At 34.5% G+C, this 25,009-nt stretch overlaps 1 protein-coding gene across 2 annotated transcripts in view; it reads right to left on the minus strand.

The window, feature by feature from the left end:
* Positions 1 to 3,777: 3,777 nt before the first annotated feature.
* Positions 3,778 to 25,009, minus strand: part of LOC131845351 (uncharacterized) — a 46,374-nt gene continuing 25,142 nt past the window's right edge. For both annotated transcript variants that reach the window (XM_059194402.1, XM_059194401.1), the window contains 8 exons: positions 17,188 to 17,274; positions 14,020 to 14,757; positions 12,195 to 12,379; positions 9,774 to 9,877; positions 7,772 to 7,924; positions 6,495 to 6,586; positions 5,719 to 5,879; positions 3,778 to 4,983 (listed from right to left, as the gene is read on the minus strand). In XM_059194402.1, the coding sequence (XP_059050385.1) occupies positions 4,057 to 4,983; positions 5,719 to 5,879; positions 6,495 to 6,586; positions 7,772 to 7,924; positions 9,774 to 9,877; positions 12,195 to 12,379; positions 14,020 to 14,757; positions 17,188 to 17,257 (2,430 nt within the window). In that variant the 5' untranslated portion in view covers positions 17,258 to 17,274 and the 3' untranslated portion in view covers positions 3,778 to 4,056. The remainder of the gene's footprint in view (positions 4,984 to 5,718; positions 5,880 to 6,494; positions 6,587 to 7,771; positions 7,925 to 9,773; positions 9,878 to 12,194; positions 12,380 to 14,019; positions 14,758 to 17,187; positions 17,275 to 25,009) is intronic.

Raw genomic sequence — 25,009 nt, forward strand, 5'->3', positions numbered from 1 at the left:
ACATCATCTAAGGCCAACAGGCAGTGCATTCCAAAGGTTAATGGCAGAAATAGTGAAAGATTGAGATGAGAAATTAGAGCGATGAGAAGGAGCATAAAGAAGGAGATTAGATGAAGAGCGAAGATCACGAGAATGTGATGAACTTAGAAATTGAAATCTTTCTTTGAGGTACTGAGGAGCTAGTGGATCGTATAGAACAGAAAAGAGTTATTATATACTATACAACCCTAAATTTTCACCCTTCTACCATTAACCCCTATTTTTAAATAGCAATATTAATTTACATAACAAAACAACCAAGACATCTAGTATAAATATAAATTATCTAAAGTTATTTCAAAATGACCACCTTAGTTGCACTTATTAATATTTATTCTTTGTGTAAATTATATCTAAATATAATTTTATTATTTAGTTTCCATTATAAAACTTTTAAACTACCGCAGAATGGAATATTACCATAATAATGACATACAAACAATGGCTTTATTCGTTCTTATTGTTAAACAATTATTAACACAGATGTAGTAATACAACTCCAGGTAACTACGCGTAAGTTATTTGTAGTTACACTTCAAGTTGTTGTAATGTCAAATATATGTTTATAGAGGGGAAGGGAATTGCTAGTAATGTGGACTGATGACCCCATTGCTAGCAATATACGCGGTTCCCCTTGGAAACCATCCTGGAAAATTCCTGGTGAATTTACTCATCATATCTCCTCCACTGGTGCCCCGCCAGCGTAAACCGTTAGCGCAGACAGGTGCTTAATTTCAACTTAAAAAAAAATACATTTTTATAAGTGCAATAAAAAGATAAATGAAATGAGCTGATATGAGAGGAATAAAATGAAAATAAATAACGCAACCTACAACCGAAACAGATCAAGCAGTTTGGCGACTGAAGTAGGTGAGACTGAGGTGTTCACACAGACTAGTTTTTACAGTCTACATCTGAAAAATATCATGTATTAAAGCAATCTTAATATTATTTCTTTTCAGTATGCAATTTCAATCTAAAAGACCAAGAAACCTATTTTTCTAAAACAAACGTTGGTACAACTTTACATCATTTAAATTGTAAAAACACGAGTTAAAAATTCTTATCAATTTTGTTTATTAATTAACTAGCTACTCGCCCCGGCTTCGCCCGGGTGTACTTGTATTATACATATAAACCTTCCTCTAGAATCACTCTACCTAAAAAAAATGCATCAAAATCCGTTGCCTAGTTTTAAAGATTTAAGCTAACATGGGGACGGACAGACAGCGACAGCGACTTTGTTTTATACTATGTAATGATATATATATATATATATATATTTGTTCATTACGTGCATCACCTACCATTTTCTTATCTTAATGTTACTTTCTCTACTGGTAGTCTGGAAGAGATTGCTTAGCGATAAGACCGCCATATGTATCAGTTTATGTAATATACAATTATGCGTTTTCCTTATCTGGTGCAATAAACTGTATAAATAAATAAATTAAGCAACAATTTTTATACTACGTTCAGGATGGCATTTTTTTTCATATAATAATATCAAAGGTACCTTCTCCTGCGCTAACGGTATACGCTGGCGGGACCCCAGTGGAGGATGATAGGATGAACATGAGGTCAGGTCAGTTAACACATCGTGACAAATACAGGAATTTATCAGGATGGTTTCCAGGAGTAACCGTGGAGGTGAACCTGGCGCGGTACTTTGCTATTTGGTCAACAGTCCACAACTAACAATACCATCCTGCCAAGGCAGGATGGTATTTTAATTTAATAAATACGAATTATTTCGCGTTCTGGACCGATCGTAGTGGAGATCTTTGGGGGATGCCTGTGTTCAGCAGTGGACGTCTTCCGGGCTGACATGATGAACTATTGCGCCTCAGAGATATCTAATTTTAGTTGTATATCAGATCTCTACATCAAATTTTAATAGAAAGAAGATTAATTAGAGAAAAGCCATGACATATACACTTTATTGCAAGCAACTGTACAGTCAACTTATTTATTTCTAAGTTATTCGATGTAATATTTACTTTTTAAGAAAAACATTGTCACGTGTTTTATATTTCAAAATACTCAAGGACATCTTTATAATAAACATATATTTGTTATTCGATCGTAGAATATCTGAAGTCTTAAATAATTCGCAACACTTGTTACAATATTAGTATTTCCAACGAGAATTAACAATTCGAGAATACACAAATACATTTTATTTCCTTTTAGGCATATTTTTAAACTACAATATACTAGCAAGCTCCTATCAGATTTGTGTGGGCAGGGAAAGAAACACGAGCGGTGAAGGTGAGTGTTCACGTACGTCGGTAAGGGGCACCTTAAACCTACACCATCAATATATCATAATGTAGTGGTCCACCCGCCTGCGCTAACGGTATACGCTGGCGGGGTACCAGTGGAGGATGGTAAGATGAACATGAGGTCAGGTCAGTTAGCACATCGTGGTTTGTTGAACGGATTCGAACTCACAATCTCTCCCAGTCGGGGCAATAAACCACTGCCACAACGCTCGCATAAAGAAAGGAAATTAAAATTAAACATTAAAATTAGTTAAAATTACATTTAATTCTAAAAATACTGTACAATTAAATACTTTACATATATTTATTTACCCGAGCGCAAAAGCCATCAAAATTGTATAACGTTATTTTAATGTTTTATTAATTTCTGTACATATTTATATTGATCATGTTTTTATACTATGATAGTGGCAACAAGTAAACGGCCCATTCGTTGGTAAAAAGTTACCGTAGCCTATAGACGCCTGAAACACCAGGGGTGTGCGTTGCCGATCCTTAAGAAACCTTAATATACCCTTCTTAAAACTCGATGTATTAATTATTTCATTTGTCTCTCCTTCTATAATCAACACGCCAACCAAACCACAAACCATGTTCAGTTCACTAAGAAATCCAATTATAATCGTATTATTAAAGGCTATCTCAAAACTACCGGTCAAACCTCTATCAAATTTATATCCGACCATACGAGAAAAATGAGATTTATAAAAAAAAAAATATGAAACTTCTTTTTTTGTGTTTGATCGTTCTAATTTTTTAACTTCTTCCGAACGGCACAAGAAGACAACCTTTATAATAAGTATATGTAAAACAAATCATTCGACACAGCCGCAAGTATTGGCACAAGTTTGTATGGAATTAAAATGTTCAGGTACCCGTAATTATATATTAAGAGACAATTTCAAGGTATCTGAAGAATTTCCAATATTTTCCAATCCTATTAAGGAATACAGATGACATGAATGCATAATAATTATAAAACCTGGACAATTGACAAAGCGTCATCTAGTCCCATGCAAAGCAGAACTTACGCTTATGGTATTAGACATCTGATATAATACATAATATACATAAAAAACACCCAGATTCTCAGAGTTATAATAAAACACAAATTTTGTATCATTATAAAAGCATTCTGGCATGATTTTTGGATATCTTTGTGTTCTTTTAGGGGCCGTCCATTGATCACGTGAGCCTCAAAAGGACGGGAGGAGAGGAGTTCGGGAAAAATCACGAAATACCACAAGAGGCAGGGCGATATAGTAAGATATCACGTGTATTTATTTTTGCGTCATAAACGATTTCTAAACCGAGTCTCTTTTCTAGAACGTTGACTTTTCTAGAATAAATTTAGATTATATTTTATACCTGAATTTACCGATATTTTAAAAATTTCCGAATTCTTTGATAATGCTAAAAAATACACGTACTTTTGGGTGTTGGAAAATTAATCTCACGACGTATCAATAAAGGAGGATGGTGTTAAATACTCTAAAAAAACGTGATTAATAGATGGCCCTCTACATAAAAAATTTCGTGAAATTTGTACAATATTGTAGACTTATTTTCTAAGTAACGTACGCCAAATTATGTTCTATTATTAATTCATTAAACAGGCAAATTCTCGGTTCTCTAATTAAAATTTATTATTATTAAATTTATTTGTTTATTTATTTCATATTTACACAATATTAACTCCAAAGCCTAATTTCTAAGTATCATGAGCTTTATTTTACTTCTTAGAATCAGGCCAATAAATAATATCCTCATTATTGGGACTATCATCACTAACTCTATATTGTTCTCTTTGTCTGTTATTATAATCTGACCTATGATTATTATCCCTAGAATCAGAATTAGCATTACCATAAGTATCATATCTATAACTATTCGTTGTTGGACGACTAAAATCATTTACCCTATAACTATTTTGACCGTATGAATCGTCACTATTCTCGTAATTTGGTTCATAATTTGAATTAGCATTACTATTATAATTCTGTCGATTATTTCTATCGTAACTCGTACTTTGATCTCTATTATTATTAGAATTTCTATTATTGCTTCCATAATTGTCATAATTTTCATTATTTACATTATAATTATTTTGTTGCCTATTATTATCGTAATAACTTTGACTTGAACTTTCATAATTATTATATCTGTTGTTTTCATTATTATTCTGTTGTTTATTTCTATCGTAATTATTTTGTTGTCTATTATTATTGTAATAACTCTGACTAGTAGTTTCATAATTATTATACCTGTTGTAGCCATTATTATTCTGTTGTTTATTTCTATCATAATTATTTTGTTGCGCATTATTATCATAATTACTCTGACTTGCACCTTCATAATTATTATATTTATTGTTATTATAACTATTCTGTTCTTTATTTCTGTCATAATTATTATTATCATAATTGTCATATCTTTTATTATCATTGTCTTGATGATTTCTATCATAGTTGTTTATTTTTTCGTCATTTTGCTGTGTCGTGGCTAGTTCACCAAATACTACAGCAGCGATGAATGCTCTGTGGACCCTGGCGTATAAGGCTGGCGTATTGGCAGCTCCGCATGATCTCCCAACTGAGGTCACAGCAACCACTCTCCAAACGCAGCCATCTTTGATCTGGGCTGGTCCTCCGGAGTCGCCCTGCAAGTTCGACAATTTTTTTTATGAAATTAGATTGACAAACAAGTAAACAAATTGAAATAGGAAAAAGGGCCGCTTGTAGAGTGGAGGTGATTATTAGCTCTGTGAGCTGGTCCAGTTGCAAGCAGCATTGGAGACCCAATGGCTAAATAGATGTGAATAGTCAGTAATTACCGTTGCACATGAGCACCACAATATCAGGGGTCTTTTAGGTGAGTTACTGGACTTTTAGGAAGGAATCTGCTCCTTTTTTAAGCTTTTTTATAATAGGCATATCAGTTCGTAAATATATATTACGGGTGGTAACTGATTCCATAATGTAGTTGTATGTGGTAAAAAGTTCTAGAATAATGCACGGTGATGAACCATCTTCGTCCACTAATTTAACTATTTTTTATTAATATCAATCATTTTTCTAAGATAAAACTAATTTTTAAATAATATTACCGAGTGGAAGTCCCGTCACAATTGATTTTTTTTAACCAGATCAAATAGATAAGTAATAATTATAAATATTTACTATACAATTAAAAAAAATACATTAATAAAAGGCGACTTTATCGCTCAAAGCAATCTCTTACAAAATTGACAAACGGGTCGCTTAAACCTACACCCGGGTCACAAATCCCGGGAACTGCTCGGAGTTTCCCTCTCTACCACACGATGGACCCGGCACCCGCACGCTACCCTGAAACGCTAAAATGTTTGTTTCTCTTTAAAAAAAATGACACATACCTGACAAGTGTCCTTCCCGCCCTTCCTCTCGCCAGCACAGATCTGGCTCTCCGATAATGGACCTTGAGGCAGTTTCCTGGTGACGCCCAGGATCCGTCTGCAGTCTTCCATATCCCATATAGGAATTGAAACGCCTCGCAATTCCAAAGACTGGTCGCCCCCTGAAGATTGTTTAAATCATGATAAGGTTTTTTTTTAATTTAATTCTGACCACTAATGGCTAATATTATAAATACCTTACAGACTAACATACATATGAATAATATTATAATTGCTATGAGTATTAGACATCTACCCAGATTCTCAGAGTAATAACAAAACGCAAATATTTGTAACATTATAAAAGCATTCTCACATGATTTTTGGATACCTTTGTGTTCTTTTAGGGGCCGTCCATTGGTCACGTGAACCTCGAAAGGGCGGGGAGGAGGGGAATTCGGCAAAAATCACGAAATATAAGAAGGCATGTAAATCTAAATATATGTATATAAATAAAATTGGGGTGTCTGTAATATTGAAATAACCGTTTTTTACTACATGTATATGAATATAAATACGGTACATATACCAAAATAAGATTTTTACAATTTTTGTCTGTCTGTTCCGGCTTATCTCTGAAATGGCTGGACAGATTTTGACGGGACTTTTTTTGACAGGTAGATAATGTAATAAGGAGTATCTTATGCTACTTTTATTTTAGAAATATAAAGTAATTCTACGCGGACGGAGTCGCGGGTACAGCTAGTATAAAATAAAAAAAGGTAACATATTATTACCATATTCCGTGCGACCCCATCCGGTAGCCACTACATGTTCTCCAACTGCAGGCGGTACTCCCAAACAGGCTGGCTGAATGACCTCGGAGAATCTGTAATAACATTATATAGAAAATAACTTAGCTGGTAGAGAATACATATAAATACAATAAATGATAGAAAAAAATGGAACAAATTTCTATTAACTAGTGGTCAAAATTCTAAAATATACAAAAATATTTTTAATTAAATTTATCTGAAGGTATCCTTTCGTGTTTTATATTTTTTAATACCCATTCCCATAAAAGACCCATTGTCTTTCTCTAAACGATACTTAGGAAAAGCAAGTTTGTCTTTAAATAAAGTATTAATAACAATCACATTTCAGGACAATTCACACAGCGCCATCTAATCCCAAGCTAAGTAGAGCTTGTGTTATGGTTACTAGACAACTGATATAAATACACATATACTTTTTTTCTGGTAAATACAAACATAATATATATCGAAAACACTCAGACCGATACAAACAATGATACTTATAAATACAAATGTTTGTACCAAGAGAGGAAAAGTTAATTTTAAACTTAACCGAGAGAGGAATTCCGAAGAAGAATCGAACCCGCGACCATCGGGTGTAAAGCGGTGCGCTGAACCGCTAGACCACCGAGATCGTCAAATATTGTAATGAATGTGGCTGTTTTTTGTAAAAAAAAAGGTTAATGTGACTGAAGCGGAAATAAAACGATGGAATGTAGATATTTCCGAAAAGGGCTCACAGCGAAGAAGTTACAACTAGTCAAAACTGACATAAAAAACTGATATTTAAAATACAAAGTTTATAAAAAAAATGGTAGACAAGCTGCCCCAGCGACATTTAACAATTACGATGGAAAAAAGAACAAATGGTACGTGATGATGCGGCTTGAATGCTCAGATGGTAGATGATGTTGCGGCTCGAATTATAGATGGTAGGTGTTGATGGATTCAGCAGATTACAGGGTTTTTGAAAATGTTAGATTACTATTGGGGAAGATTATTAATTGGCATAGGACAATTTTATATGACAAGTAACATGTAAAATTACACCGTTAATCTTCCTAAATAAATAAATAAATAAATAAATAAATAAATAAATATTCTTCAATTTAATGGGTAAATATTGTGATAAATTACAATTTTGGTGGAGTGAACAAATATACGTTCGATCAGTTGATTTTTTAGGTCTCAAAGTTTATGTGAATCAATGTTATTTGCTGCAAAAGCAACGTTCTTACTATTTTTGAAACAATACTCACGTGACAGTCCTGGCCAGTTTGAGCAGCGCTGTGTCGTAGTACGATTGAGCCTGAGTATACTTCGGATGTCGATACACCGCTGCCACTTTGACCACCAGAGCACCGGTATCGTCCAGATATGTGGAGCCCATTTGTACCACTCTTGGTCCTCCCCTAGATTTTGAAATAACTCTATAAATCTTCTAAAAAACACTGAAAATCAGCGCTGCAGTAACACGCTGCAGCACCAGCTGAGTGGAGCTTTAAATAAACATATATATATATTTATGGTTAATTTTATAGCCATATTCTAAACTATGAAAAATTAACTTATCTGTGTCTATAAATTGGTGCTAGTTGGTGGTTTGTAAATGTAAAATTACAATTATTATTTAGAAGAGCAACACGCAAGTTTCTTGCTCGTTCTTCTTGTGATGAGACAGCTTTCCGAATGAGCGATTAAAAGAATGATAACTATGACTATTCAAAAGTGCTTAAATTAAGTTTATTTGAATAAATGATTTTCTATTCTATTCTAAACCAAAGAAATTCGTCATTCTTGAAGTTAGAATGAAACTTATGTCTTTGGAGTTTTTTTGTTAGTTTTGTTAAATACCTTCCTAATATTAGGTATAGATGTGAAAGTACCTTTCTCTGACTGTCTGCTTACATGCCAAAATTACTGAACCGATTTAAATAAAATTTGGTACTCAAATAGTTCTAGATCCAGAGAAAAGACATAGCTTCTGGTGAATTCGCCACGGTGGGCAAACTGACATACTTTCATAGGTCAGGTAGTCGGGTCAGTTTACCCCACTGACCACGATGGTTTCCAAGGTCCGCGTGGTCGACCTGACATAGTGTATTGCTAGTAATGGGGCTAATATCCTCATTATTAACAAACAGGCGATGTATGGAACACCCCCTGAACCACCACGTCATTTTGGGGCTACTATTATCATATTCATATTAATTAACAACCACCCCCCCCTGAACTTGAACTAAAAGGTCATGCTATGATATGTTTAAAAAAATTCAAAATATCTTTATTCATGTAGACTGTATTACAGACTCTTATGATATGTCAATACTACCGTCAGTTCGGAATGATTTTGAGATGAGAGGAACTGACAAGAAACTCTCGTATTCTTTTCAAATTAATATTATACATGTTTACAATAATACAATAATACAGATGTTTTTTTTTTTCAAACTTGGGTGAATAGAGTGACCATTGTTATCTGATTGAATAATTCATTGTCATTGGGCTCCCTAAAATATGGTCGAGCGCAGTGATGGCTGGCTCATCCGTCATACTCGTGAACGAGTGCTGCTTGTAGGGACTGGTCTGCTCTTATCACTACGACTGATTTAATCTTATTGTGTTTTTATATTTGAGCCTAAATAAATTAGTGCAGGTCGGTAGTTTGTATTCACACGTTTCGACTTGTAAAATGTGAACTTACAAGGATTGTTTAAAAGAGCAACACACAAGTTTCTTGCTTATTCTTCTTGTGATGAGACAGCTTTCCGAATAAGCGGTAGATTTAAAAAATGTTGACTATTCAAAAGTGCTTAAATTAAGTTTATTTGAATAAATGATTTTCTATTTTATTCTATTCTAATGTTTGAGTGTGTAGCGGTTTGCTATGTTGATTGTCGCATGAGTAATAAAATAATTTCTTGCTCGTTCTTCTTATGATGAGTCTGCGTTCCGAATGAGTGGTAGAATAAAAAATAAAAAATGTGACCATTCAAAAATGCTTGTAATAATTATTTTTTATGACAATTCACACAGCGCCGTCTAGATCCAAGTTAAGCTAGCTAAAGCTTGTGTTATGGGTACTAGATAACTGATACATATACATAGTTTTTTTTTAAAACACCCAGACCAAGAAAGTCTGCTCGTTTTGTTTTCAAATAAATGTTATACATGTTTACAATAATACACAGTCATTAAAATCAAATTTGGGAGAATAGAGTGACTACCAGAATAAAATTATCGTTTAAGAATAAAACTCACGTGACCACACTGTTGTCTTTATTCTGATAAGCGCAGTGGCCAGCCGTTAGAACGAACTTGTCGCTGAGCAGAGAACCACCACACTTCCAGGAGTATCCACCACCCTGAAAGGCAAACGAAACCAATTATGAATCTGTAGCATCGCACGTTATTTTTCTTTCCCACTACTATAATGCTGTTGGCCGCAGTTGAACTTTGCAGTTTCACTTGATAGAGGGCGAGTGCAGATGGCACGTCAAACCAATGGAAGGACTTATGGCGTGGCTGAAGGCCAACTTCCGCCTGATGGATAGATTTTCTGATTGATGTCTGATGACACTACAAGGAACCGAACCTCGAACTCGGCCCAGGCCGTCCAGGAGCGCGCTTATATTGTTGTGTCACCCACTGTATTCGACCATCTGATTACATAGTAAACATTTATTTTAAACTTATATAAGTAGTAAATAAAAAATGGAAAGTCGTTCAACATATATTACTCGATTGTAATATTTTACTTATTCATATACCGTGGGTATATGAATATGTTCAGCAGCAAGTGTCTAGCTCACTCTTTGTCAGTGAACCACAGTGAAATTTCTTGGTTAGCAGATTCCGCGCTATTTGAACCATGTATGATCCGAGACGCGATCCGTTTGCGTCTGGTGGCATACAGGTCGAAATTCAAAACAGCAACACTTAAGTTTATTGCTAGTTAGTCATTATATGAGTGGGTTGCTATCCGAATTAGCGGTAGAATAAAAAAATATTGTAGACTATTCAATAGTGCTCACGTTAAGTTTATATGAGAAAATAATTTTCTCATATAAACTTAACGTGTACATATAACTTAGAATTCATCCCCACAAGTTAGAACCTAAGTGGTCGCGGAGAGTGCGGTTTCAGAGGTGCTTCCTCCCGCGTACACTTAGATTGTGGAATGAACTACCTGCTGAGGTTTTCTCGAGAGACCACTGCATGGGGTTCTTCAAGTAGAGTATACTAAGATTTCTTAAGGGTCGGCAACACGTGACACCTCTGATGTTTCTGGCGTCTATAGGCTACGCTAACCGTTTACCATCAGATGGGCCGTATGCTTGTTTGCCACCATCTTTACATAGTATAAAATGACGTCGTTTTCGCAATCTGTTCTTTTAGATCTTATAAACTACGCAACGGATTTTAATGCTCTTTTTAGCAATAGATAGTGATTCAAGAAGAAGATTTATATGTACAATATATGTACACCCTATGCGAAGCCGGGGTGGATAGCTAGTAGTATATAAAATTCAATTTAATTTAATAATAATTTATTTATTTACCAAAATTGTATCATATATTCACAAATAGCATTGATTCCTACACTAGGTTACGCCTGTCCTGTAGGAACCAGAATACAATATCCAAAACTATCTAACCAAAGTAATATAATAATGAGTGAGGCGGTGAGTGAGTACGTGTGACTGTAGGGTCTCTATGTGTGTAGGTACTGTATGAGTATGGTTGGTTTATGAAATTACCCTGAGTATGTTTTCAGGATCATCATAATTCATATTTTTTAAAAGATTGCTTACATTTTTTTCTCAAGAAGGGTATATTAAGGTTTCTTAAAGGTCGGTCGACAACGCGCACGTGACACCCCTGTTGCTGCAGGCGTCCATAGACTATGGTAACCATTTACCATCAGATGGTCCGTATGCTTGTTTGCCACCATAGTAGTATAAAATAAATACTTTTACCTCTTTGGCCGTGCAGTTTTTTATATTTGATAATTCGTTAACTTTACTGTAAACTAGCTGTTACTACTTCTTATACTAGGTAAGGGAGGGGAACGAAAGGCGCGGGAACAGAAAACTAACGGACTCTAATATGTATAATAATCTGTGCTTACGATGATACAGGGTAGATTTTTAACTTTTTTTTTCCAAAATAAATGTAGCCTAAGTTACTCCTTATTACATCAGCTATCTGCCAAAAAAAGTCCCGTCAAAATCGTTCTAGCCATTTCAGAGATTAGCCGGAATAAACAGACAGACAGACAAAAATTGTAAAAAATCTTAGTTTGGTGTATGTACTGTATTTACATATATTCATATGCATGTAGTAAAAAATGGTTATTTCAATATTACAAACAGACACTCCAATTTTATTTATATGTATAGATAAATGGAATTGAGGGAAGCGCCTGGGAAAACTATTTCAGTAGCAGGGTTAGGAAGGGTACAGAAACGCTTGGTTCTAGTTCTTTATTTGGCAGTTTTTTAAGTAAATTGTGGCCATAGACGACAGCCCCCATAAAGTACAACTTTCGGACGCTTAGAACTTTCGCAACGTTATAAAGGAATGTTGTGGTGTATTTAAAAGGCTTGCTAATCATAACTTTTAGTATAGAACGTTGAGCTCTTACGAATATAAAAAAAAACAAAATGTGATAGTACTTACAACGGTCTTCGTCCATCCTAGCAAAACCATATGTGGGAACTCCCGTATGCTCACTGCCTTCCCTCCAACCACAAGTGGCACTGGAGGAGCGCACTGGGTCACATTAAACTGGACAGGGTCTGGAGACGGCAGCAGTGGAATCGCTTGCAAATTTGTCACACTCCTCGATTTGTATTTGTCACACACTGAAACGAATGTTAATAGTGATTAGATAAACAAAATGGGATGTTAGGATGCTACTAATCAAGGCCATATGCTAAAACTACACACTACTACAATGCGTATGCTTCATTTGTTAGTTCGAGTTATGCTTAGTCCGAAAGAGGCAGGTAACGGGCAGTATCGGACTGATACCTATTACCAAAAAGCTTAAACAATATAGACTTAGGTGGTATGGACATAAAATCAGGTGGGCATCGACTCCATATTTGACCCTAGGGTCTCCACCCTTTTATTGGATTGTTAGGGCAATCCGAAGCTCACCGGGGAGGCATTAGGGTCTGGAGGTGGCGTGCAGAGACTGTTCCCTGCACGCCTAGATGGAGGTCCCTTCGATGGGAACCATGCCGGTGGTCTTGGTGAATGCTTTGCGTATCCCATGGCCACGGCGATTATGTCGAGGAGGAACAGTCGTCAGGTTTTTAGCAGGTAGGAGTCCGGCAGTATCCATTCGTCCCTAAGCGGATGGTTCTCCATGATGGATTTTCCTGACATAAAAAAAAAAAAAGGTGGTATGGACATATTCTGCGTAAACCTAAAAACCACGCTCTGAGAAAGTGCCTTTCCATAGCTACAAAGAAAAGAGGACGAGGTAGTAGGTCACTAACTAATTGGCTGACTAATGTCCATAGGAGGATATGAAGGAGTTGGGCCTGTTAAATGACGATGCTTACCAGCGAAATGTATGGCGCCCCAAGATATCGCTGGTATACCTATCGCTCCCACTTCGACCGCATATATATTAACCACATCTTTTGTTAATTCGTCAAATAATTTATTAATTGATTTTGTATAGAAAACTTGTCTCCTATGTTGAGATATACAGAAAATAATACCATTAACATCATTAAGTCAATATGTTAACTGCTAGGCAATTAAGTCGTCATTACTAGTAGGTATATCAAACACAAACTCAAAATAAGTGAAAAGTTAAGAAAATTTTCCAGTAATCAATAGAAATAAAAATAATCTTTATTAAAATTAATTGAATATAATCACTTTTGAATAGTACTAGATCATATTCTTTTTATTCTACCTCTCATTCGGAACGCAGATCACAAGAGCAAGAAATTTACGTGTTGCTATTTTTAATTTGTTCCCGAATTCACAACACAGACATGTAACTTTAGAATAAATATATATTATCTGGCAATATATAATCAATATGTAATATTTATATATCAAAATACTAGTGGTCTTATCTATAAAATACGCCATAAAACCATGTTGCTCCCTAATAATATAGTTTTCTATGGATGACAGAATTTTAGAAAATGTCATATGTTTGAAAAATTCCCAATCTGTCCTTTGTAACAAACCTTTCAAACAAACAATTCACAAAACGCCATCTAGTCCCAAGCTAAGCAGAACTCGTATTATGTGTACTAGACAACTGGTAGAAATACTTAATCATTTTTTTGTAAATACATACATAATATACATATAAACTAGTCAGACCGATACAAATACTCACACTTATATTTACAAATGTTTGCATAATGCGAGTTGAAACCACAACCATAGCAAAGAAGACGGTGCGCTAAATCTTAAGACCGGGGGTCGGAGAAATTTATAATATTAATGAGCATATGAAAATAAAACTTACTTCTTTCAGAGACTTCAATGTATCTTCTCTTCTCAACGTTGCTCATAGAATCCTCATCAGGTCCAGTCAGCATAGGAGGACTTGTATCAGGACCCTCTGGAAACCGTATAACACTACCATCCGTAGGCCTCGGAAATACTGCTAAAGGTCTTTTAGTTGCAGGTTTATTCGTTATTGGAGGCCCATAAGAATCAACCAATGCAGGTCTAACTCCAGGAACATTGTATAGTGGATTATAAGTCGTGTACCGATTATAGTAATTGGTAGTATCAAAATTAGGACTTGGCGTGTATTGATCGGCAATGAAATTATCAGCGTTATCCTGCCATCGTGTTCTACTACCAACACTTGGATTACCGCTCCCCACATTTCCCATTCTATAATCTTCTCGTACATTTGCTACAGTCGTGCTAACCATTTTAGTTGTAGCTTTAGTTGTACGTTTCGCAGGTTTGGAAGTTGTTACGAAGTTGAAATTAAATACTGGAACTGCTGTTACTATCCTTCTTTTAGGTTTATCTCTGGTTACTTGCCTATCTCTATGTGTGTCAGCGTTGCTTGCAACAGCTGATGGTTTCGTGTTTTGTCCTCTTTTCTCCTGTGTGGTAGTGTTACTGTTATCATTTCGATGATTGTATGCATATTTTGGACTTTTTGTTGTACGTTCCTCTTGTATGGGATTAGTTGTCGATCTACTGGTTTGGTAGTAAAACTGTGGTCGAAGTTCTGAGAATATGTCTGGAAAATTTACAATTTAGTATCAATAATATTGTCTTGTTTATATTTTAGTGATATTTATTAGATGCGATAGTCTAATTAATAAATAATGACGGACAAATCACACAGTGCCTTGGTGGGAAGGATTGTGAGAAATATTGACTAATGACTTCATTGCAAGCAATGGAGTTATTAGTCATTTTCCACTGGTGTCCCGCTAGCACACAACGTTAGCGCGGGAGGGTGTACCACTCCACTAACATCTATTAAAAAAATTCAAGCAGCGCCATCTAGTCCCTACTCAGAGCAGTGATTGTATTTGTTTGCAATGGCAATTAATATAAACACACACATAATATACAAAAAATCCAATTATTGAATTTGGATTTTTGTGTATTATGTATATATGTATCAGAGCCTTTCATACTAATATTGAAGCGGAGTTTACGTTCAAACATCGAAGTATGTAACATCTAATTTGGTTATAGTTTATATTAGTAAGCATGCTTCTAATGTTTTATAATAAAAGTAGCAGTCCAGACCAGCCCCGGCTTTTGGCATGTAACCAAAATTTCCAATATTATAAATTTTAACAGACACATATATTCCCTTGGATATTGATGTATCCTCATAGTACATCACTATGGTCTATTGTCAAGAATTTCCGCAGTATGCGCGATATAAGGATTTCATTTAGTATTTTTTCCTAAAATTTAATCGTATTTTAAAGTCGTCATCACGCACGCGACAACCCTGGAGTCTCAGGCGTCCATAAGCTACGGTAACCGTTTACTATCAGATGGGCTGTATGCTTGTTTGCCACTATCTAAATATATATAACTCAAAGGTGACTGACATAGTTATCTATCAACGCACAGCTCAAACCACGGGACGGATCGGGCTGAAATTTGGCATGCAGGTAGATGTTATGACGTAGGCATCCCCTAAGAAAGGATTTTGATTAATTCCAAACCCTAAGGGGATAAATTAACGCGAGCGAAGCCGCGGGCAAAAGCTAGTCGTAGTATAAAAACAAAGATTATCGAAGTTTTCTATCGACTATGTTCATTAAGGATAATTTACAAACAAACAAATGTTTCCTATTTATTATATTAGTATTTAAGTTGAAAATCATTTGTTTTTATGTCCACTGGACGCGACTACCATAATTAGTCTATAATGAAATTGTAGGTATAATTCTCACAATAAAACTACGTAACAATTAAATCTTATGGAATCTGCCGATCGTTTGCGGTTTCTGATTTGTTTGTTTGTATCTAAAAAGATGTATAGACTAATATATAATGTTCTCGTGTTACAGTGTTAGTTGCAAAACTTCTTCGATACTTAACTAATTTTGATGTAATTTTATATGTATACTCAGTAAGTCTAAAGATAGGTTGTTATAATAATAATAATTTATTAATAACTAGCTACTCGCCCCGGCTTTGCCTGGGTGTACATGTATTTTAAATATAAACCTTCCTCTTGAATCACTCTATTCATTAAAAACAAACGGCTTCAAAATCCGTTGCATAGTTTTAAAGATTACAACCTACAGACCGCGATAGCGACTTTGTTTTATACTATGTAATTATTTTGCAATAGCATATTATGCTGGTGGTCACTCTTTCCCCCTAAATTTGAATTTACAAATTAATCTGTATTATTATAAACATGTACAACATTTATTTGAAAAGAACACAAGCTGAGTTGCTTGTGAGTTCTTCTCATCTCGAAATCTTTCCGACTGACGGTAAATTTGACATATCATAAGAGTCTGTAATAGACCTACATGAATAAAGATATTTAGAATTTATTTTTAACTCCATTGCACACAGGTAAACAAAAAACATAAGAACTATATTTTACAAAAGGCAATATATAGCAGATATGGCAGTAAAATTATAGTATATAGAGACATGGCATCTTAGTTCTATGGCATCACATGATAAAGTGATGTCCGTAAAATAAATCCACGGGATCTTACTACATTTTATTTATTTTTATAGAGTTCCTTATATTACGACAGTATTTCAACCGCCATGATCACGGGTAAACCAAAGAGCAGCGGGTAAGATGGTAAATAAAATTATAGACAGAGATATTTATCTACCTTTTGTTGCTGTTATTGAAAAATATAATTGACTGCATAAAATTTAAAATAAAAAAAAACATTCCATTTCAGAAGTAAATAACAAGATAGGCCGTCTGCATGTTTCGCCTTTCAATAACAAAAAAAATCAACTCTAAATTTCAGGTATGTACTGTTTGTCTTCCTAATAACTGTCTCTCAGGCACACACCACTGTTCTCACTCATCGTTCACAACCTAACGCCCGCATGACGCCAGCAGTGTGCGCTAGAGACAACCTAATGCTTCCTTTTCTTTCACACATACTACAGGATACATACATTCGTCCTGAGCAAATAATTATGTTTTGTTACTAACCATAAAACTGTGCTTGTACCCGCGTCGTTATTGTAAAAACAAACAACAAATATATTGTTTTATCCACCATCTTGATACCATAATCGCCTGAAACAAATAAAAGTATAATATTAACCACAGAGCATTTTTTTAAATAATAAATATTTGGCCGCCGGCTTTTTTTCGTACTACTCTAATGCTGTTAGACGCAGTTGGCCTTTATAGCTTCACCGGGCGATATGCGCGAGTACAGATAGCACTTCAAACCAAAGGAAGGAGTTATACAGCGATTAGGCCAACTACGGCCTGGCGGACACGACTTTATTCTGAGGGCACCGCTAGGGGTTCGAACCCGAGGTTCGTCAGTAATTTCAACGACTATAACCGTATTTGTGGTAAACAAATTACTTCTAAAAAAATGCAATATTTGCGAAGGTGTATATATATATACATGATATTAATCCTTATCCAAATAAATATGTTATTTATTATAAGTATTTGAAGAAAATTGTTCTTTACACCGTTTGATTTCGACGAACATTTTAGAAGACATCTTATTTTTAATAAAAGAACATCAAATATTGGGCCTGTGTAAGACAGTCGGGTTGCAAGTGACTATAAAATAAAAAAAAAACCTTATGGCGGGAATTAGAAATTCGATTTTTAAATATTTGAACCTATTCGTTTTTGAATTGCGTCGTTCAACAATTCAATTTTGAATGACCGAAATATGTGTGGCAGAGGTTCTCTTACATATTTGCATCAATTCCATTTTTGTTTTTAATTGCATCGTACTAAAATACAATTTTGAATGATCGAAATAGATGAAACAAAGGTACCCACGCAGACGGTTTCACAAAGATCTACCTATTTCATTTCGTGTTATGAATCCGTTGAGGTCAACGGAAAGATTGAACATGAGCAAATAAATATTGAATGTTTATACAAGGAAAATGTTGGACATAACAAATTTTACCAAAATAAGTCTGCCGGACCACTTCAAATTCCTTTTGCCAAAATCAGTTAAGTTATACGAGATTACAACTTCAAGCCCCGAGCCAAGATCTAAATTCGACAAGCATTTCCTCTCGGGAGAAAAATTCTAGAATTGTTAACATAGTTATGCATAAGGTTTATTTTTTATTAAAAACGTTATACCATTACAAGTCTACCTCGGTAAATATATTCATTATCATCATCATCATCATCATTATCATCTTAACCCGAAAGACGTCCACTGCTAAACAAAGGCCTCCCCCAAAGATCTCCACGACGATCGGTCCTGCGCTGCTCGCATCCAATGCCTCACAGCGATTTTGACCAGATCGTCGGTCCACCTTGTTGTAGGCCTTCCCACGCTGCGTCTTCCGGTCCGCGGTCGCCACTCAAAGACTTTACTGTCCTACGAGCTATGTGCCCTGCCCATTGCCACTTCAGTTTTGCAATTCTTCAGGCTATGTCGGCACTCTGGTTCTTCTGTGGATTTCCTCATTTCTGATTCGATCACGCAGAGAAACTCCGAGCATAGCCCTTTCCATCGCCCTCTGAGTGACTTTGAGCTTATTCATGAGGATATATTAGTGCGACGGCGACTGTTGACTGGTAGAGAATACCATCAGGCATTAAGTCTGCCATGTATACAATTTTGTGTGAAACTGTTAATTATCGTGTGAGGCACCATTAATTAAAAATGGTAAGGCAATAATGATGTTTCTTTGTCAAAGGCATTTAGAGTAACCTGAAACGGAACGGCAGAGTTCAGAGTCTAAATAATCTTTGTGACATTGACAAGTAGACTGATGGATGGATTGAACTGACGCGACGTAGCGAGAGTTTGGAGCGAAAAGTTGCAAAATATATTTACCTATATATCATATATTTATTTATTTTATTTATTTATTTAATTAACACAATATAAACTTACAGCTAATTGCCAACACGTTTATATTTTAAAACTATTTAACTATACAATGATAAAAATATTCTTATTTTATTTATTATGGAAGGCAATTATTATTATTATGTACTCTATTAATATATATAATTACATTTATTTATATTACTCTATTAACTACTAACCAAATTTGTGTTGCCCCTTCCAGTTTCTACATCAGAAAGACTAAAATTACTTGGTCTTTTGGATATACTTTTTGTCTCCAGTGATACATGACGCTGGTATAAATGGTCGTAAAAATAACGACCGATTGCCATAGAAGAAAAGAAGAAGAAGTTGTAATGTTTGTTATTATCAACAAATAAGAGAAATATAATTGTGAATATTGTAGGCATTGGGGGGTTTATTAGTTGGGACTGGGAGCATACCTCAAGTAGTGAAGGTGAGTGTTAATGCATTCTAAAAGGGCCCTTTAATGCTACACCCATGACAGAAGTCACGGGCACTACTTGGGATTCTCACCCTGAATTATCGGTGATCAGCATCAGGGCCTAACTCGTCATCATAACTACTGATTTTAATAAGAAGAACAATGTTTCCTAGATATTAATTTGAAAACAAACACTCTGCTTTAATTTATGAATGCGTAGATATTCACTAGGTACAGATGTCCCACGCAGTTACCTAAGCCGGAAATGAAATATGTAAAACATATAATTTATACTTATATTATACAACACATACATATCGTGTCAATGTTATGGTTGGACTTAAAATAGTTTTTTTATACAAACGTGTATAATTTATATTATAAGGAAAATCATAAATAAATAATTGTAATTTACAAAACGATATATAAATTTAAAAATACGAGTATTCATTAGTAGTTAATAGTAGACCCCGCAAACATAATCTTCAATATAAATTAAAATTGCTATTAAAAAATAAAGGTTTATGGTAGAAGGGTGAACTTTTAGGGTTGTATGTATTTTAATGAAACACCACATTAAAATTTTTTGTCCAAAATAAAAAAAGTTAGGGGTTGACAACCCTTACCACAAAGGGGTATAAAAATAGATAATCTATTCTCAGATCTAACTTTGTGAGTTTTGTGCATACTAATTCGAATAGTAAATAAGTAACGGACCACCTGATGGTAAATAGTATGATGTGGGAAATGTCTTGTATTAAAATCAATATATATGAGATGTTACATGCTTGAATGATTCATAACAATTAACTAATTCTACATTACAAAGGCATAAATGACACATCAGAAAGGTAAGCAGTGAATAACTTAATTACTACGACGTAATATTTGAATATGATATGTTTATAAATAACAACATGGTCAACAGATCAGTTCTAGCTAGACATTGAAATTTTAAAATTGAGGACAGATCTGACATTTGTTTTTTTTTAACAAGGGTCTTAAACAAAGCTATACTATATTGATATAATTTATATAGCTACTATATAACAGTGATACCCATCGGCTATATACATGATCATCACGTTATCAAACCCGTGATACAAACTAAAAAAAAAATTCATTGAATTGTTTTTATATATCACAAGAATCGAAGTTCATATCAATCACTTGAATTCACTGTAGTCATTGCTTTTTATGATGTACCTATAGAGAAAATTACGAATAATCTGTTTCTAAAAATAGTTAATACTATTATTTTGCGGACAAAAAATGAGACCACAACGTCTGCGAATAACGATTATAGACTAAGAGCTGGAGTGCATTTTGATATAAAAAAATTGTATTTCATACTCGATGTATCACCAGAACCTATTTTACCCTCATCTGATAAAAAAAAACCCCTAAATAAACAATTAACACAACGCCGACACACACGTGATGCACACATGATATTCTCCGTAATAAATGCGGTAGAAAATATACAGAGATGCTATCTATCTCCGTAAAGTCAATAGGTCGAGTGTGTCACAAAGACTGATATGTTTTTTTTAATCTTATTAATAAACTGGGATTAGTAAATCCATAACTAAACTGAGAGAATTACTAGCTTCCTATCTCCAAGTCAATGAAGTATTTCCTTTCAATAACAAGTTACTTGCGGTTGGAGAATCAACTAATCTAACTAACATATATTAACTATGTGGTTACAATAATGTATATATATATGTATATTATGTATTATTGTAACTACATAGTAAGTGATGGATATATAATAAATAAGTAACCCTGGACAATTAATACAGCACCATCTAGTCCCACGGTAAGCAGAGCTTTTATTATATGTACTAGACAACTGATACAATACTTAAGATACATTTTTTATAAATACATACATATTATACATAGTAAATATTCAGACCGATACAAACAATCACACTTATGAATATAAATATTTGTACCGCGACCATCGGAAGTAAAGCTGTCTGCTAAACCGCTAGACCACCGTGGCCGTCAACATATACATGAACAGTTACGAGCATCACGTTATCATGTGATACCTGTGATACCACGTATCCGTCAGGCGGGAGTTGTCCCCCGCTCAAAGTCCTTCCTTTGGTTTGGAGTGCCATCTGCACTCGCCCCCTATCGTGCGGTGAAGTTGTAAAGGCCAGCTGCGGCCAACAGCATTAGAGTAGTCCGAAAAAAAACCCCACAATACTACTCATACGTTGCCATTCTAAGAGGAGAGGACTAAGATGTAATGCCTTGTATCCAATTATTTCTCTGCTCTTCAAATTCAAATTCAAAATATCTTTATTCATATAGGTTTATTACAGACTCTTATGATATGTCAAAACTACCGCCAGTTCGGAATGATTTCGAGCTGAGAAGAACTTACAAATTCCGATCGTATTCATTTCAAATAAATATTGTACATGTTTACAACAATACAGATTCATTTTTAAATTCAAATTTGAGAGAATAGAGTGATAACCAACATATTCGTGCCTGTAACTTCTTGATAATAATGTCTTTGAAGAAAAAAATCTAATTTAAAATTACAGTTGTGCAGTAGCAAGATCATAAATTACAACAGGTTGCCTAGAAAATATTATAGGCGTTTTAAATTTATTGTCTGTACCTACTATATACTGTACATATACCTATTACTGTAAAGTTTTATCAAAATCCGTTCAGTAATTGTTGCGTGAAAGAATAACAAACATACATCTATCCATATATAATCACAAACTTACGCGTTTATAATATTAGTAAAATATTAAAACAACTTTGAGAGTAGATTAGACACCTAAATTGTCCTGTTTTTATTATTACAGCCAATCCAAGCAATGTACATATAAGAGCAAAGGTTGTTTGTTAATTTACACGTGCCATTACTTATTTTAGTACTTACTTACGAGTAGATTTGTAGTAGGTTTATTATTACTTGTATTATGAATTACAATATGTTTTTTTTTATTGAGGGTTTTAGGCTATTGTCAGGTGCTAAGTTACGACCTGTAGCAATGCGATATATAGGTCTATTGTGCTCGCTCTTTATCAAAGTTTCCTACCTAGACCCGTCAGGCACATGAATTGAAGGATATTCTTAGGAGCGATGGTTTTTACCTCAGGATAGAGTGTTTACATTTCAAAGGAGATATTTCGTTTACGCATGAGTGGACTACAACCACATAGGAGGTGGCATATCCTCTTCTGCTTGGCAAAAAGCAAATTGTTAAGCTAGGGCCTACTTTTAGCTAAAGAGCCCTAAACTTAACACTCAAAATAATTTATTCACGTAGGACCATTCAACCTCTTATGACATTTTTTATATATTTTATCTTAGATTTAGGTGTTATTTTGCGAAATTCCATATGATTTTGTTTAATTCCGCTACAATTAGCATGTATGAGACCATTGGCTTTGCGGCGTGATATCGTCCTTCTTGTCGCATATATCCGGACATTGTCAACACCACCGTACCACCCGCCAGAAACTGAAATATATCCTGATCATCTGAATTCATCGCCTGAGGACTTTTTGCCTGCATTATGGAACCACCTTCCAACAATCGTATTTCCGAACCGATACTATATTGAAACCTTCAAGAAAAGAGCTTATTCCTTTTTAAAACGCTGACGACGCACTTGCAATTCCCCTGGTGCTGCAGGTTAGTAATTTACCATCAGGTGAGCCGCATAGAGTTTGTGTTATAAAAAAAAACATTTTTTATATAATTTTCTTAGATTTAGTGTTTTTTCGAAACTCCATTCTATTACTTAATGGATTTATATGATTTTGTTTCATTTGCCGCATCAGCATATCGTCCTTCTTGTTCAACACCAGACCTCTGAGCACCGGACGATTCATCGCCTGATGATACCTCGTTCAGATGGAAACACTCCAATATACCCATTTACCGCCACGTGTAGGATCTTATAGCGTTAGTCATTTAATCACCAATAGAGAAGGCCTGCTTTTCAGAAGCGGACTACTCTAATGTTTCCGCACTGAATATTTGTAGTTTCCCGCATGTTAATGGTATTGTAATTACACAAAATAATTTAAATCCTTTAAGTAATATTCTTCATTCATCATTTCATTCATCATTTCATTCATCATTTCATTCATCATTTCATTCATCATTTCATTCATCTTAACCATCAGATGGCAATTATGAGTAGCTATGACGTGGTCTGGTGTTTTGTGCAGTCATGCTCACTATAATGTCCAGACTTGTGGCGGCGTGGTGGGCCGGGTCATTGGGCTCCCTAAAATATGGTCAAGCGCAGTGGTGGCTGGCTCATCCGTCATACTCGTGAACGGGTGCTGCTTGTGTGGACTGGTCTGCTCTAATCACTATGATTTATTTTCTCTTATTAATTGTTTAACCAGTTGTTGTATATTAAATGTTTTTTCTATTTTATTATTTCATTGAATTAGTGCTAATCGGTGGTTTGTATTCACACACTTAAACTTAAATTGTAAGTAAGAATAAATTATTTAAAAGAGCAACACACATCTTCTTGTGATGAGAGAGCATTCCGAATGAGCGGTAGATTAAAAAAAAATGTAATGACTATTCAAAAGTGCTTCAATGTAAGTTTATTTGAATAAATGATTTTCTATTCTATTCTATTCTATTCTATTCTATTCTTACCATCCACCTTTCCTTCCTACCAACCATACGGTAACTTCAATTGAGAAGAACTGGCTAGAAACTCAACTAGTACATTTTTTTATCAATTGCCTCCTTAAACTTATTATAAGATATTTTTTATTAATAAAATCCTAAGTATATATGGGTAATGACTTATTTATTGAACCATGTGTAGTAATGACGTATGTTCATTCAGTTAAAGGAAATGACTAAGGAATAATGGTGAACAATTATAAATATTTATGACTAGCTGTATCTGCGACTTCGCCCGCGTGGAATTTAACTTTATTTTTCTAAAATAAAAATAGCCTAAGTCATTTATTTATTTATTTTATATTTACACTTTTTTGCACCAGTTACAGAAAATATAAGTTTTTATTTATTTAAATGCTCTCGTTGAGTATTACAGTATAATACCAAAGCACTCATCAAGGATTAAACTTACGCGATACATATATTAATAGTAATAATAATTATAATAACAATAGAAACAATTATATAAATTACAATAACAATAGTAATTTAGACAAGAATAATACCTATTCTAATATTGTGACTCCACAAAATTTGTTACCACTTTGTGAAACTATTTACTAATTAAGTTATATGTAACTTACTTAAGTAACTTACTTAATTACTAATTAAGTAAGTTACTCCTTATTACATCAGCTACCTGCCAAAAAAGATCCCGGCAAAATCGGTCCAGCCATTTCAGAGATTAGCCGGAACAAACAGACAGACAGACAAAAATTGTAAAAAATGTCATTTTGGTGTATGTACCGTATTTATATTCATATCCATGTAGTAAAAGCGGTTATTTCAATATTATCACAGATATTACAAACAGACACTC

Source organism: Achroia grisella, unplaced genomic scaffold (genome assembly GCF_030625045.1).
Source record: "Achroia grisella isolate CSIRO2021 unplaced genomic scaffold, CSIRO_AGI_Agris_v1 utg461, whole genome shotgun sequence".
Classification (NCBI taxonomy): Eukaryota; Metazoa; Arthropoda; class Insecta; order Lepidoptera; family Pyralidae; genus Achroia; species Achroia grisella.